Genomic DNA, 14,941 nt, shown 5'->3' on the forward strand with positions numbered 1-14,941 from the left:
GAGGCGGGGTACCGCGGGAGGAGGCGGGGCCTCGTGTTGACGAACAGCTCCCGGGGCCTATGGGCGCGGCGGCAGCCGCCCGGCCTCTCCGGCGCGCCCCCTCCCCGGGGCTGTCGACGCCCCCCAGCCCCTCATTTCCACAAAGCTCGGCGGCGGTTCTGCCCTCCTTGTACTCGCGGCGCGCTGCGGCCCGTGGCGCGGCCCCGTTCCCGCCTAGCCCCGTCGGCCTCCTTCCCCTCCCGGAGCCGCGCGTGAGGACGGCTGAGGCCGCAGGTCTGTGGCGGCGCGCGGGGACGCGCGGGCGAGGGTCTCCCGAGAGGGCGGGCGGGCGCCGGCGGAACCCACGGCTACAGCCCCGAGCTCCTGGGGCCGCCCCTCCCCGCCGCGTGGCGCAGTCGGGGGGCGCGGCCGCGGCGTCGGGGCGTCGGGAGGGGCGGAGCGCGGGAGTGTCTGCCGGGACGCGGGCCGGGCTGGGCTCCGGAAGGACCAAGTTTGCGGAGCGGCTTCTGCTCGTCGGCCGTGCGGCGAGGCAGGGCCTGGGCTGCGACCCCGGCGGCCGCTCTTGGTCTTGGGAGAGCTGGGGCGCGTGCCCGAACTTCCCGGCTGCCCCTGTCCTGGGAGACCTACCTGATGGGGACGCCAGGTGTGCAGGGGCGTGGCGCGTAGGTAAGCGGACCCGGTGCCTGCCTCGTCCAGGGGATGCTCACTAGAGCGCTAGGCTTTTTTATTTTTATTTTTTAGAGACAGAGGTCTCGCTGTCTCCCCCAGGCTGGAGTGCAGTGGCGCTATCACGGCTCACTGAAACCTCGAACTCTTGGGCTCAAGCGATTCTCCCACCTCAGCCTCTGGAGTAGCTGGGACCACAGGCATGCACCACCGCGCCCGGCTATTTTATTTTATAGATAGGGTCTCGCTCTGTTGCCCAGGCTGGTCTGAAACTCTTGGTCTGAAGTCATCCTCCTGCCTCAACCTCCCAAAGCGCTGGGATTACATGAGCCGCCTCGCCCGGCCAGCGCTAGTCGTCCTTATTAATAAAGAATCGCTTCTGGTCCCTTTTCAGTTGTTTACGATGGCATTCCTTTTGATCTGATGGAGGAACTTTTTTTCATAGTTCATGGGACTGTTGCAGTGCCTGACACATAATTGGTACTTAAATATGTGTTGGTTTTCTGCCTTAACATATTAGAATATATGAATTGTTTAAAAAAGTCCTCTCCCACTTAGGGAGGACTCTAGGATGAGGTCACATGGGGGATAAGCCCATCTGTGGCTGTAGGACTTTGTTAAACACTCCTCTTCTCCCTCTCTGTTCCAGATTCTCCATTTCCAGTGCTTGAAAGCACAGTACTTAAATCTGGCTTCCTGCTTTTTTTTTTTTTTTTTTTTTTTTTGGTATGAATGAATACATGAATTGTATAATGTTAGTTGGTTTGTTCTGTAGAGCAAGTTACCCTTAGGAATTAATAAACTGTGGAAACAATCATGTCAGGCTACTAGTCACATTTAAGAAATAATTAGAGGCTGTTCATTATTCAGAGGAGTGAAGCAAGATGTTCTGGAGGACTGGAACCCGCTTACTCACTGCCACCACTCCCCCGCCTCCCACTTGCTGCTGCCAAACCAGGCTCTGCTCCCCCCCCTCCCCATTACTCCCACCGACGCTCCCTGGGATAGCAGCTGCCCTGATTGGCACACCCCCGCAGTCATCACCACTGAGGCATATTCCTGAAGCTGCCAGTGTGAATTGTTTTATAGAACACTGGTGTTAAAATTCAGGTACCTGAGACAAAACAATATTTTAATTCTTCAAAATCCGGTTGTCAACACATTTACTATGGAGTATCTCCCACGTGGCCACTTCTGTGGGAGGTACTGAAGACCTACTACCGCCTATGGAAGTAGAAAATAATATACAACTGTGTAATTACGTGACGCATTGCGTGGTAACTGCTATGGCTCAGGGAGGGAGAAGATCAGCCGGAACTGGAATGTCCCAAGATGTTCTGGAAGAAAAGCAGTGGCTCGTTTGTGTTGCTTACCTGTATTCCTGACTCCTGGCAGGGCCTGCTGTAGAGCACATGCTTCATGAATAAATATGATTGAGTTGAATAAATATTTGAATTGTGTTTTGAGTGTAGCTTTGAAGGCCAGCAACGATTTAGATGGCAAGATCGAGGGCAGGCTGGGCACAATGGCTCATTCAAGTAATCCTAGCACTTTGGGAGGCCAAGGCGGGGAGGATCACATGAGGCCAGGAGTTCAGTACCAGCCTGGGCAAGGTAGGGAGACCCCATCTTTACAAAAAATAATTAGCCAGGTGTAGTAGCACATGCCTGTAGTCCAGATACTCGGGAGGCTGAGGTGGATCACCTGAGCCTGTGGAAGTAGAGGCTACAGTGAGCCGTGATGGTGCCGCTGCACTCCAGCCTGAGTGACAGTGAGACCCTGTCTTGGGGGGAAGAAAAAAAAAGGGAGGGCATGCTAATAGAGGGAAAATGGCATAAGTAAAGGCATTTCAGCATGGATGAGCACGGGGTGTGTTGGGGAGAAGGCACTGACGTTGATGGCCTGTTTATTGCTATCTAGGAGTGATTGGGAGAACAATGCATGTAAGTCTGACATCATGATGTCCATCCGGCAAAGAAGAGAAATAAGAGCCACAGAAGTTTCTGAAGACTTTCCAGCCCAAGAAGAAAATGTGAAGTTGGAAAATAAATTGCCATCTGGTAGGTGATTTAAACTAAAGCAGCAATTTGGGTTGCTTTTATTTCTGCATATTAAAATGTCACTCTCCAATAGGATAAAAATTTGGTGGGACCTAACAATTGAAACTTGTTCTAGTACCCTGATATTCTAATTGCAATTTGATTAGATTGATTTTACAGTTATGATTTGACAAAAGATGAAAGAGCTTTGATTAGAAGTGTTTGTCAGCTGTCTGTTCATTAACTTACGGTTCTTCCAATCTCATCCTTTGACTCTCTAGAGTAATGGTCCCCCACCCACACCCCAGATTTTAGTCTCTCTCTAATTTTTCTGGTCATATATACTATTTACACCAGGCAACCTTACCTTGGGTGAGTTTCCATTAAGGTAGTGAAAGGTGGATCAACATTTTTTAAAAATTCTTTATAATTAGTCAAATTCCTGAAGTTTTCTTTTGCCTTTTTTTTTTTTCTTTTATTGGTGGGAAAAGTAATCAGAACTTGGTCAGTTGTTTGTATAATGGTAAAGACTTGCTAAGTGATGCATCAGATAGCATTAATTACCAACTTCTTGCTTCCTGAGTAGCTTTTGTAACTAAAGCATGGTCAGGATTTTAAAAGTTAACATGAAAATCTTCATACCCATTAACCATTTTGGATATCTGACAGAATTTACATTATTTACAGCCATGTTAATTCTTACCAGCCAGGCTAGTAAAGCAATTCAGGGAAACAGTTTAACAAAAGTAATCTGTAATGGGAGGTCATGACACCTGGCTCAGCCATTAGCGAGTGATTAACACGTTTTGGATAATAGTACTTTCTGAACACCTTAAACAATGCAAAGAAAGAGAAATATACTCCCATCCTGAAACTAACACCAATGGCACTGTCTTGCTGTCTTAATGTCATATTCTGCACATGTATACCCATAAGCATTCGTATACAGTTTTGCAAAATTGGGATCCACGTGCTGTTTTGTAGCTTGCTATTTTTCTCTTATTATGTTATGAACATGTCATAAGCCAGTTAACGTATTTTTGAAATATCATCTATGTAAAGTATTTTTATAGCTGCCACTGTAGAAGTGAAAGGTTTTCTTAACATTTGCTAATACAGACAGAACTGTGATCAATTTCCTTGTGGCCATATGTTTGTTTAAAACTTTATTTCCTTGGGGCATGTCTTAGTCCATGTCTGTTGCTATAAAGGAATACTTGAGGCTAGGTGATTTATAAAGAAAAGAGGTTTCTTTGCCTCAGGGTTCTGCAGACTGTATGAGAAGCATGGCACCAGCATCTGCCTCTAGTGAGACCTCAGGAAGCTTCCAGTCGTGGCAGAAGACTTAGGGGAGCCAGTGTGTAGAGATCACATGACCAGAGTAGAAGCAATTTCCAGGGAACACAGGATGTCAGGCTCTTTTTTAACCAACCAGCTCCCCTAGGACTAACAGAATGAAAACTCAGTACTGCTAGAATCTCACCAACCTGTTTATAAGGACTCTGGTTCCATCACCACACCACCTCCCATTAGGCCCCACCCCCAACATTGGGAATCACATTTCATCATGAGATTTGGAGGGGCCGAATAGTCAAACCACAGCAGGGTACATGCCTAGATTTGGAATTACTGGCCAAATGGGATGCTCGTTTTGGTGGCTTTTACTCACTGCTGCCATGTTGCATTCCAGAGAGGCACCAATTTATTCTTCTAGCAGCAATGTTTGAAGATGTCTATTTTTTATACCCTTACCAAAACAGAGTATTAGCATTTTGAAAGCTGTCAAATTGGCCAAGATTTTTAAAAGTATAACTCACAGTTTTGATTTGCATTTCTTTAACATTAATGAATTTAAACATCTTCAGTCTGTTATTATTATTGGCCACTTTTTTCTATTGTACATTGCCTGTTCATGTCCTTAATCTTTTTCCTACTGCAGTATTCATCTTGACAGGACAATAAATTGTCCTGAAATAAAATAAATTGTCCTGAAAGTATTCATCTTATGTTAAGGGTATTTAAGCTTTCTTATATGTGCTATCCATATTTTGCCTAGTTTATATGTCCTTTAACTTGAGTTATGTTGGATTATTTATTCTGTGGGTTTTTCCCCCCAGAGCATTCCTGCAAAACCTGTGGGTTTAAAAAAAAAGTTTTAGGTAATCGGCCAGGTGCAGTGGCTCATGCCTGTAATCCCAGCACTTTAGGATCCCAGCTTGGGTGGGTGAATCACTTGAGGTCAGGAGTTCAAGACCAGCCTGGCCAACATGGTGAAACCCTGTATCTACTAAAAATACAAAAATTAGCCAGGCATGGTGGCGTGTGCCTGTAGTCCCAGCTACTCAGGAGGCTGAGGTGGGAGAATTGCTTGAACCTAGGAGGCAGAGGTTGCAGTGAACCAAGATTGCACTACTGCATTCCATCTTGGGCAACAGAGCAAGATCCTGTCTCAAAAAACAATAATTATTTTTTAGGTAATCAAGTTTTTAAAATAGCTTTTAAAGAATAAGCCACCAATTGTACCTAGATTATCTAAAAGATCGATTACGTCCTAGACACGTAACACATTTAGTCATCCATTTAACAGACTTCATAGTTAAATTATGGTTGTTAAACTGTGCCAGACAGAGGCCCTCAGTATTAAACATGAATAAGAAAATGTATTTGTCTTCAAGAAGCTTACGTTGTAGTTGGCAGAATGGACACATGGACAGTTAGATACGGGGTAAAAGTTGTAATAGAATGAAAACAGGTCTGTGGCATCAGAAAGGACCCTCCGCTGGAGACAGGAAAAGCTTTCCTAGTGACAGGCAGCTAGACTTAGCTTACTTGATAATCTGAAGTAGAACTATTACATTCTGATTTTTTTACTGACTTAATTATTTATCTGTTCCATTTTTCCAAAAGGTTGTACCAGTAGAAGATTATGGAAGATTTTGTCATTGACAATTGGTGGAACCATTGCCCTTTGCATTGGACTTCTTACATCTGTCTACCTTGCCACGTTACATGAAAATGATTTATGGTTTTCTAATATTAAGGTATGGAGTTTCTTTGACCATTGTATCATTCACTCAGTGGGATCTCCAGTAGTAAGCCATGTGGATGAATGACCAAGGCAACACAGTTTTGCCATAAAGAATCCAATCTCTAGAAAGGTTGGACTATAGAGTGAAATAACTTTTGTGTTTATTATTTTAAAATAACATATTAGAATCTTTTTTTTAATTTTTCTTTATTATTTATTTATTTTTGAGATGGAGTCTCACTCTGTCACCCAGGCTGGAGTGTGGTGGCGCAATCTTGGCTCACTACAACCTCTGCCTCGCAGGTTCAGGCGATTCTTCTGGCATAGCCTCCCAAGTAGCTGGGACTATAGGTGCGTGCCACCACACCCAGCTAATTTTTGTATTTTTACTAGAGACGGGGTTTCAGCATATTGACCAGGCTGATCTCGAACTCCTGACCTTGTGATCTGCCTGTCTCAGCCTCCCAAAGTGCTGGGATTACAGGCGTGAGCCACTGCGTCCAGCCAGAATCTTTATTTTTCGTTTTAATTTTTTGAGATAGGGTATTGCTCTGTCACCCAGGCTAGAATGCAGTGGTGCAAACATGGGTCACTGCAGCCTCAACCTCCTGGGCTCAAGTGAGTATCCTGCCTAAGCTTCCTGTGTCACTGGGACCCCAGGCATGCACCACCTCACCAAGCTAAATTTGATTTTTTTGTAGAGACAGGGTCTCACTTTGTTGCCCATGCTGGTCTCGAACTCCTGGGCTCAAGCGATCCTACTGCCCTGGTCTTCCAAAATATGAGAATGAGCCATAGCACCCAGCCCAGAATTTTTATAATCAAGTGAGTTTTTTCTTTTTCATTAACTTATTCCATTTATTTAGCAGTTATTCTAAATTAGTATTTTTCAAGTTATAGATTGTGAAATTAGTGCAGTAGGTCATGAGTAACATTTTTCTTAATGAAATCAAAAAAAAAGAGAATACTATCACATCTAGTAGGGTTGAGGATTGTTTTGTGAAACTTTTAATTTTATATATATATATATGCACAAACTGGGTCACAGTATACAAGGTACTTCCTTTTCTTTTTTTTCTTGTTGGCTACAACAGGAAAAAAAAAAAAACAGAAAAGGAAATTAAAAAGCCACTGCTTTAAATCATGGGGTCTAAATGTGGCTCCACGGAGGGTCCTCAGCATGTTCACGACTATCTAATACTCTGTGCAAGTGGTTTTGCAGGGCATAGGGCGATGGGGAAGCCATGATGTTTCCAGGGAAAGGAACTGTAATTTTAATCAGATTTTCAGGAGGGTTAGCTGGGCGTCACGCCTGTAATCCCAGCACTTTGGGAGGTCGAGGCGGGCAGATCACTTGAAGTCAGGAGTTCAAGACCAGCCTGGCCAACATGGTGGAACCCTATCTCTACTAAAAATACAAAAATTAGCCGGGCATGGTGACACACACCTGTAATCTCAGCTACTCAGGAGGCTGAGGCACAAGAATCACTTGAACTCGGGAGGAAGAGGTTGCAGTGAGCCGAGATCCCACCACTGCACTCCAGCCGGGGCAACAGAGCAATACTCTTTATCAAAAAAAAAAAGAAAAAAGTTGAGGGGGTGGTCTGTGACTCTTTAAACACGTTTCCTTGTTTTCTTTCTCTCTTTTTCAACATTTCTAGAACTCCTCTTGGCATTGTTTTCAGAACTCGTATATAACTTACATGTGGAAATTTGCATCCAAATATACCTTCCATTTTAATCTAATATGTCATGATCTTTAACCTAAACTGTGGTGTCTGATGACTAGTTGCTTGTAAAAATAAACAAACACCTTCAAAGCCAAAGATGTGTATCTATAAGAATGTTCGAAAGAAGTGACTGATGAAGGATCTGAAGACATCTTCCAAAGAAAGTTTTCCAAAACATTTTGAGCTTTGATTCTCTTACTGAAATGAGCCTCGAAAGGATATTACTTTGATGACAAATCTAATTTATAAGAATGACCTCTAGTGTGTTTATTTTTAAAACTTGCTGTGTTACTTTATGGGTACAGTATATATATCTTTATACAAATTATCATAGTACCAAAGAAGAATAATTCTTTTTTTTTTTTAATTATTATTATACTTTAAGTTTTAGGGTACATGTGCACAATGTGCAGGTTAGTTACATATGTATACATGTGCCATGCTGGTGCGCTGCACCCACTAACTCGTCATCTAGCATTAGGTATATCTCCCAATGCTATCCCTCCCCCTCCCCCCACCCCACAACAGTCCCCAGAGTGTGATGTTCCCCTCAAAGAAGAATAATTCTTATCTTTCAGTGACAGTAGGTAGTTCTTCTTGTCAGAAGAATTTTACTCGTTTATATATCTTTTTTTGGGAGGAGCAGGGGCGGGCAGGGTCTTTCTCTGTCCCCAGGCTGGAGTGCAATGGCACAATTACAGCTCGCTGCAGCCCCCAACCTCTGGGCTGAATTGAAGCATTACTCTCACCTTAGCCTCCCGAGTAGGGGGGACCACAGGTGCACGTCACTGTTCCCAGATAATTATTTAATTTTTTGTAGAGATGGGCCTACTATGTTGCCCAGGCTGTTCTCAAACTCCTGGACTCAAGCAATCCTCCTGCGTTGGCCTCCCAAAATATTGGGATTACAGGTGTGAGCCGCTATGCCCACCTATCTCTTTAAAATGGAGTGCTGGCAGGGCGTGGTGGATCACTTGAGGTCAGGAGTTTGAGACCAGCCTGGCCAACATGGTGAAACCCCATCTCTACTAAAAATACAAAAGAAGAGGGCCGGGCGCAGTGGCTCACACCTTTAATCCCCGCACTTTGGGAGGCCGTGGCGGGCGGATCACGAGGTTAGGAAATTGAGACCATCCTGGCTAACACGGTGAAATCCCGTCTGTACTAAAAATACAAAAAAATCAGCCGGGCGTGGTGGCGGGCACCTGTAATCCCAGCTACTCGGGAGGCTGAGGCAAGAGAATGGCGTGAACCTGGGAGGCGGAGCTTGCAATGAGCCGAGATCGCGCCACTGCACTCCAGCCTGGGTGACAGACTCTGTCTCCAAAAAAAACCAAACAAACAAACAAAAGAAATTAGCCAGGCATGGTGGCACACGCCTGTATTTCCAGCTACTCAGGAGGCTGAGGCAGGAGAATTGCTTGAACTCAGGAGGCAGAGGTTGCAGTGAGCTGAGATCATGCCACTGCACTCCAGCCTGGGTGACAAAGTGAGATTTCATCTCAAAAAAAAAAAAAATGCTTATAAAGCGATCCCCTAGAATTAAACCATGTAGTGCATATATATTAACATAAGTATTTTGAAAAAAGGCTGAAATATCTCTGTGTGAGCAGATAGCCCAAATTGAATGCTAACAACCGTATAGCAAGGAGACATGTTGAAAGAGATCATATAACTTAATTATAAACTATTAAGTGTAGCTCTTTAATTTAAAACTTGTAACCAGCCTTCCTAGTTTCCTTAAATAAATACACCCCATCATCAAGAAACTTGAACACCCTTGGTTTTTCTCTCTTTACTTTCACTGGGTTAAGGAAGTTCTAGTTTTACCTAGTATTTACTGAGCACCTGTTCTGTGGGTAACATTGAGTTCAACACTGCAGAGAACATGGAAGGAATAACAAAGATTTCTGAATTTACCAGCAGATTTTCCAGTATAGTAAGTGAATTGAATAAATATATATTAAGCACCTACAGTATGCCAGCAGGCACTGTGCTTAGTGGTAGCAGTATCACTGAATAAGATAAGGCCATGCCCCCAAGGAACTTACACTCTTGAGAAGGATACAGGTCAGTATCCAGACAATTACAGGACATCCCAACTCAGTGCTAGGATGGGGTGAGATAGAGAGCACTGTGGGAGCACATAGGAGTGGAAGCCTAACCTCATTTTGGAAGATCAGGGAGGCTTTTCTAGAGGAAATGATGGTTAAGTAGACCTGAAGGATGAGTAAGAGTTAACCAGGCAAGTTGGGGAGGAAAGATGAGTGTCCTAGAAGAGGGACAAGTGCAGGAAATTCAGAACGCAAGAGAGCCTGGTGTGTGAAGCGTTGGCAGTAGTTCAGCCTGGCTAGAGAGTAGAAGGGGAGAAGGGATGTACTGGGAATGGTAAACAGAGGCCAGATAATAAAGGGTCTGTCTTCTCTGTCTCAAAGATAGAACTCTCTCTGAATGTATTATAGTAGTGAACCGTATTTTTAGTGAGGCAGCGATGTCATCGTATTGGCGTTTCAGAAAGTTGCCTTAGGCTGTGATGTGGAAAATGGATTTGGGGAGAGCAAAACTAAAGTCAGGAAACTGCTAAGATAATCCAATTCAGTGGATTCAGTAATATTTAAATATTGCATTCAAATATTCAGTGAGTATCTTCTGTATGCCAGACACTTTTCTAGGCCCTGGGAATAAAGCATTGAATACGACATAGAACTTAATTATGATGAAAAGGGGAAAAATCAGAAAGAAAATGAAAATGAATCCTACGGTGAAAGTCACACGGGATGATGAGATAGTCACTAGAAGGCTACTTGGAATTGGGAAGTAAAGCCGACCACTTTGAGGACATGTAAACCAAAACCTACATGATATGATAGAAGGAACCAGCCAAGCTAAGATCTGTGAGAACATTCTAGGCAGAGGAAACAGCAAGCCAAAAGTCTCTAAGGTAGGAATGAACTTGGCAAATCCAGGATCAGAGAGAAGGTGCATGTGGCCAGAGTTTTATGAGTGATGAGGAGAAGGTAGAAGAGAGGAGAAGAACAGATCACTTAGGGCTTTGAGGCTGCATAAGAGTTGCAGAGACGTGAGCAGAGTCAGAGCTTTTTAGGAAGTGGACTTGGAAGGATGTCTTGATTCATTGTGTGGAAGTCTGTTGAGAGGGAACAGTTGAGAGGCTGTCGGTCCAAGCTGCTTGCTCTCCTTAGCAGCGGGGTGGATGGATGGACCTGCCATTTACTGTGACAACGAGCACCGGGAGGAGCAGAGCTGGAGGATCAGTAAGTTCTGACACCAGCTATCCACCGTTAGGCCAAACCCCACAGGATGAGGGCACAGCTCTCTACAAAAATGCCTTCGTTTCACACACCAGTGGCACATTTGGGGCCCCCCCAGGCAACCCTCACTTCTGACCAGCTGGCTACAAATTCTGAGGTTCCCACCACCCGCTCAGGTTCAATAATTCACTAGAACAACTCACAGAATTCAGGGAAGTGCTATATTATGACTACAGATTTATTATAGCAAAAGATTACAAATCAGAACCAGCCAAAGGGAGTGACACATGCAGCCAAGTCTTCGAGGGTCCCATTGGAAGCTTTCATTATCTTTTCCCCATGGAGTCAGGCCTGTTACCCTCCTGGCACATCAGTGTGTTACACTGTGTGGAGCCAACCAAAGAAGCTCTTCTGAGTACTGGTGTCTAGTTTTTATTGAGGTTTCGTTATGTAGGCATGATTGATTGGATTATTGCCCACAAGGCTGGACTCAATCTCCAGCCCTTTTCTGCTCCTTAGAAGTTGGGCTGCTAGCACATGGCTCAAAGCCCTGACTCTCAGGCCACATGGTTGAGTGTTCTGGCTTGGCCAGCCCCAATCCTGAGTCATCTCCTTAGCACAAATTAGGAGCTCACCCTGTCACCTGCTAGCCCAGGCTTTCAGATGAGGTCTGAAGAACCTACCATGAATAACAAAGACACTCTCATCACTTAGAAGTTCCAAGGATTTAGAGGCTATCTCCCAGGAACTGGGGACAAAGAGCAGCCAGATTCTTTATTCTTAGAGGGTAGAGTTTTGATATGGTTTGGCTGTGTCCCCACCCAAATCTCATCTTTAATTGTAGTTCCCATAATTCCCACATGTTGTGGGAGGGACCCAGTGGGAGGTAATTGAATCATGGGGGCGGGCCTTTCCTGTGCTGTTCTCATGATAGTGTCATGAGATCTGATGGCTTTATTTATTTTAATTTTTTTCTGAAACGGAGTCTCGCTCTGTCGTCCAGACTGGAGTGCAGTGGCACGATCTCGGCTCACTGCAGCCTCCGCCTCCTGAGTTCAAGCAATTCTCCTGCCTCAGCCACCTGAGTAGCTGAGGTTAACAGGTGCGTGCCACCACGCCTGGCTAATTTTTGTATTTTTAGTAGAGATGGGATTTCACCATGTTGGTCAGGCTGATCTTGAACTCCTGACCTTGTGATCTGCCCACCTTGGCCTCCCAAAGTGCTGGAATTACAGGTGTGAGCTACCACGCCTGGCCAGATCTGATGGTTTTATAGAGGGGAGTTCCCCGTCACACACTGTCTGCCTGCCGCCATGTAAGACTTGACTTTGCTCTTCATTCACTTTCTGCCATGATTGTGAGACCTCTCCACCCTTGTGGAACTGTGACTCCATTAAACCTCTTTCCTTTATAAATTACCCAGTCTTGGGTATGTCTTTATTAGAAGCATGAGGAATGGACTAATACAAGGTTACCTCCCCGTAACCAGGGACAGAGGTCAGCCAAATTCTTTCTTGCACAGGAGGAAAGGCAGGGAACGATGAGCTCAGGTTTGACTATGTTGTGAGGCACTTTTAAAGCAGTCCACCTAGAAATACAGAATAAAGGAAGCTAGACTTACGGGGCTGAAGGCAGGAGTTCCGTCTGTGTTGGAAATGGGCATTTTCATCTTACCATCTTGTAGATGTGTGGATGAGATTGTTTCAGGAGCGTGTAAAATGAGAAAGGAAAGAGAACCTGGGCCAGTTTGTGTCTGTGCCTCAGATACCATCTGGGAAGCTATAAAACAGGCGCTTTTCCCCACCCACCACCCTTGTCCTCTGAAACTTACAATTGAGCTCAGAGTCGTATTCCATTTTTTTTCCTCTTTGTTCAAGCAGTAGTCCATAGCACACATTTTGGGTTGTCTCCTATATCACAAGAAGAATCCTCCAATGTTAGAACCATTTCTCAAACCTGTTAATACCTCTGCCTAGGCATTTGGTTTTGTGTTTTGCTTAGATTCGCTAGATCAGCATTGTCCAATAGGACTATAATGAAGGAAATGTTCAGTGTATGCACTGTCTAGTACAGTGGCCACATGTGGCTATTGAACACTTGAAATGGGGTAGTACAACTCAGGAACTAAATTTTTTTTTAATTAATCTGATTTAATTTTTAAATATGTACATATTTTCTGTAAATAAACAATTAGAAATTATAAATATCACTGAACAAAGACCTTATTTGGCCAAAGAAAAGCTCATTTTTGGAGTGTATATTCCTTTATAAATCTCCTGTAATTTATACCATTTCTATATTGGGAAATTATTTGAGAAGAGTAAATCTGCTTTCCTTTCCTGTTTTGGGGTTATAACTTTTTCTCATCAAAATTGGTAGGTTAGTGTTTAATGAAAATACTTTGATTTTATTTTTGAATACTTTGAAGTAGTTGTAATTATTCAGAGAGTAAAAGTATTGGTTATGTAATAGACAAGTCATACACTGAATTTATGCATTCGAAATGATTTTTTAAATGTTTGTTGTATTGTTTGTATATGAAAAGTGGGAACCCTGAAATAGCAACTGGAAAGTTGAAGGAAAAGATACTGGTTTCATATAGTAGTATAAAAGATATATCTAGTATCCTTTCTCAGCATATTTTTAAAATTTTAAGTTATTTTTCTATTGTCTTCATTGTATTATATTTCCCTTGCTAGGAAATTGAAAGTATTCAAGATTTTTTAAAATACCCTTTATTGAATGTCTGTTACATGCTTGGAACTATTTGGGGGCATTTTAATACATATTGTATTTATTTGTACCTTTTTTTTTTTTTTTTTTTTTTTTGAGACAGAGTCTTGCTGTGTCGCCCAGGCTGGAGTGCAGTGGCGCGATCTCGGCTCCCTGCAAGCTCCACCTCCCGGGTTCGCGCCATTCTCCTGCCTCAGCCTCCCGAGTAGCTGGGACTACAGGTGCCCGCTGCCACGCCTGGCTAATTTTTTGTATTTTTTAGTAGAGACGGGGTTTCACAGTGTTAGCCAGGATGGTCTGGGTCTCCTGACCTCGTGATCCACCCGCCTCGGCCTCCCAAAGTGCAGGGATTACAGGCATGAGCCACCGTTCCCCGGCCTATTTGCACCTATTTTTTGAGACAGGTTCTCACTCTGTCACTCAGGCTGGAGTGCAGTGGTGCAATCAGGGTCACTGCAACCTTGAACTCCTGGGCTCAAGCAGTCCACCAACCTCAGCCTCCCAAGTGGTGCCAGCTAATTTTTTCATTTTTTGTAGAGACAGAGTCTCACTTTGTTGTACAGGCTGTTCTTGAACTCTTGGCCTCAAGCAAGCCTCCCACCTGGGCCTCCCAAAGTTCTGGGATTATAGACATGAGCCACAATGCCTGACCTACATATTCTGTTTAAGCTGCCTATCTTCAGAGCCCAAACACTAACTCTAAATTGTCCTTTCAATGCAACCTACTTTTTTACTGCCCTTTATTGTAAACAAAAAGTGAAAGGCACTCCCCCATTTTTTTTTTTTTTTTTTTTTTTTTTTTTTTTTTTTTTGAGACGGAGCCTTGCTGTGTCACCCAGGCTGGAATGCAGTGGCACAATTTTAGCTCACTGCAACCTCCGCATCCCGGGTTCACACGGTTCTCCTGCCTCAGCCTCCCAAGTAACTGGGATTACAGGCAGGCACCACCACGCCCGGCTAATTTTTGTATTTTTAGTGGAGACGGGGTTTCACCATCTTGGCCAGGATGGTCTCGATCTCTTGACCTCATGATCCGCCCCCCTCAGCCTCCCAAAGTGCTGGGATTGCAGGCGTGAACCACCACACCCAGCTAGTAAAAGCCTGTTTTCTTACTTGGTGTTCTGCCCTTATGGTGCCTGGCACGTCATCAGTGCTAAGTAGCTTCCAGTCTTCTGCAATAGAGTCAACTGCTGGGGCTGAGGGGTATGGGGTAGGCAGAGGAAAAGGGGAGGCACTGGCTGCTGTGAAGAATCTGGATGGGAACTAGAACCAAAGGACGTGACTTCTGGAGCTTGCCTTCAAGGATACGATATGGTTAGTCCTGGCAGGTACAGGAGCCAGTGGATGCATTTTAAGTGATTTTTGTTTAGTAGTTTTGTTTTTTGTTGTTGTTGTTGTTGAGATGGAGTCTCACTCTGTCGCCCAGGCTGGGGTACAGTAGTGTAGTCTTGGCTCACTGCAACCTTTGCCTCCCGA

The 14,941-nt window shown here is 44.3% G+C and overlaps 1 protein-coding gene across 12 annotated transcripts in view; it reads left to right on the plus strand.

Moving 5' to 3' along the window:
* Positions 1–15: 15 nt before the first annotated feature.
* DPY19L3 (dpy-19 like C-mannosyltransferase 3) overlaps positions 16–14,941 on the plus strand; it is an 80,406-nt gene continuing 65,480 nt past the window's right edge. For 3 of the 12 annotated variants that reach the window (XR_010153808.1, XR_010153809.1, XM_054673823.2), the window contains exons 1-3: positions 113–273; positions 2,587–2,726; positions 5,613–5,746. Coding sequence is in view for 7 of the 12 variants with exons in the window: in XM_054673823.2 (XP_054529798.1) it covers positions 2,624–2,726; positions 5,613–5,746 (237 nt within the window). In the remaining 5 variants the exon portion in view is untranslated. Of the gene's footprint in view, positions 274–426; positions 667–2,586; positions 2,727–5,612; positions 5,747–14,941 lie in introns of those variants that run through there. The other 9 variants (XM_512562.9, XM_063801483.1, XM_016935608.4 and 6 more) reach the window with 8 other exon arrangements.

This window comes from Pan troglodytes, chromosome 20 (genome assembly GCF_028858775.2).
Source record: "Pan troglodytes isolate AG18354 chromosome 20, NHGRI_mPanTro3-v2.0_pri, whole genome shotgun sequence".
Classification (NCBI taxonomy): domain Eukaryota; kingdom Metazoa; phylum Chordata; class Mammalia; order Primates; family Hominidae; genus Pan; species Pan troglodytes.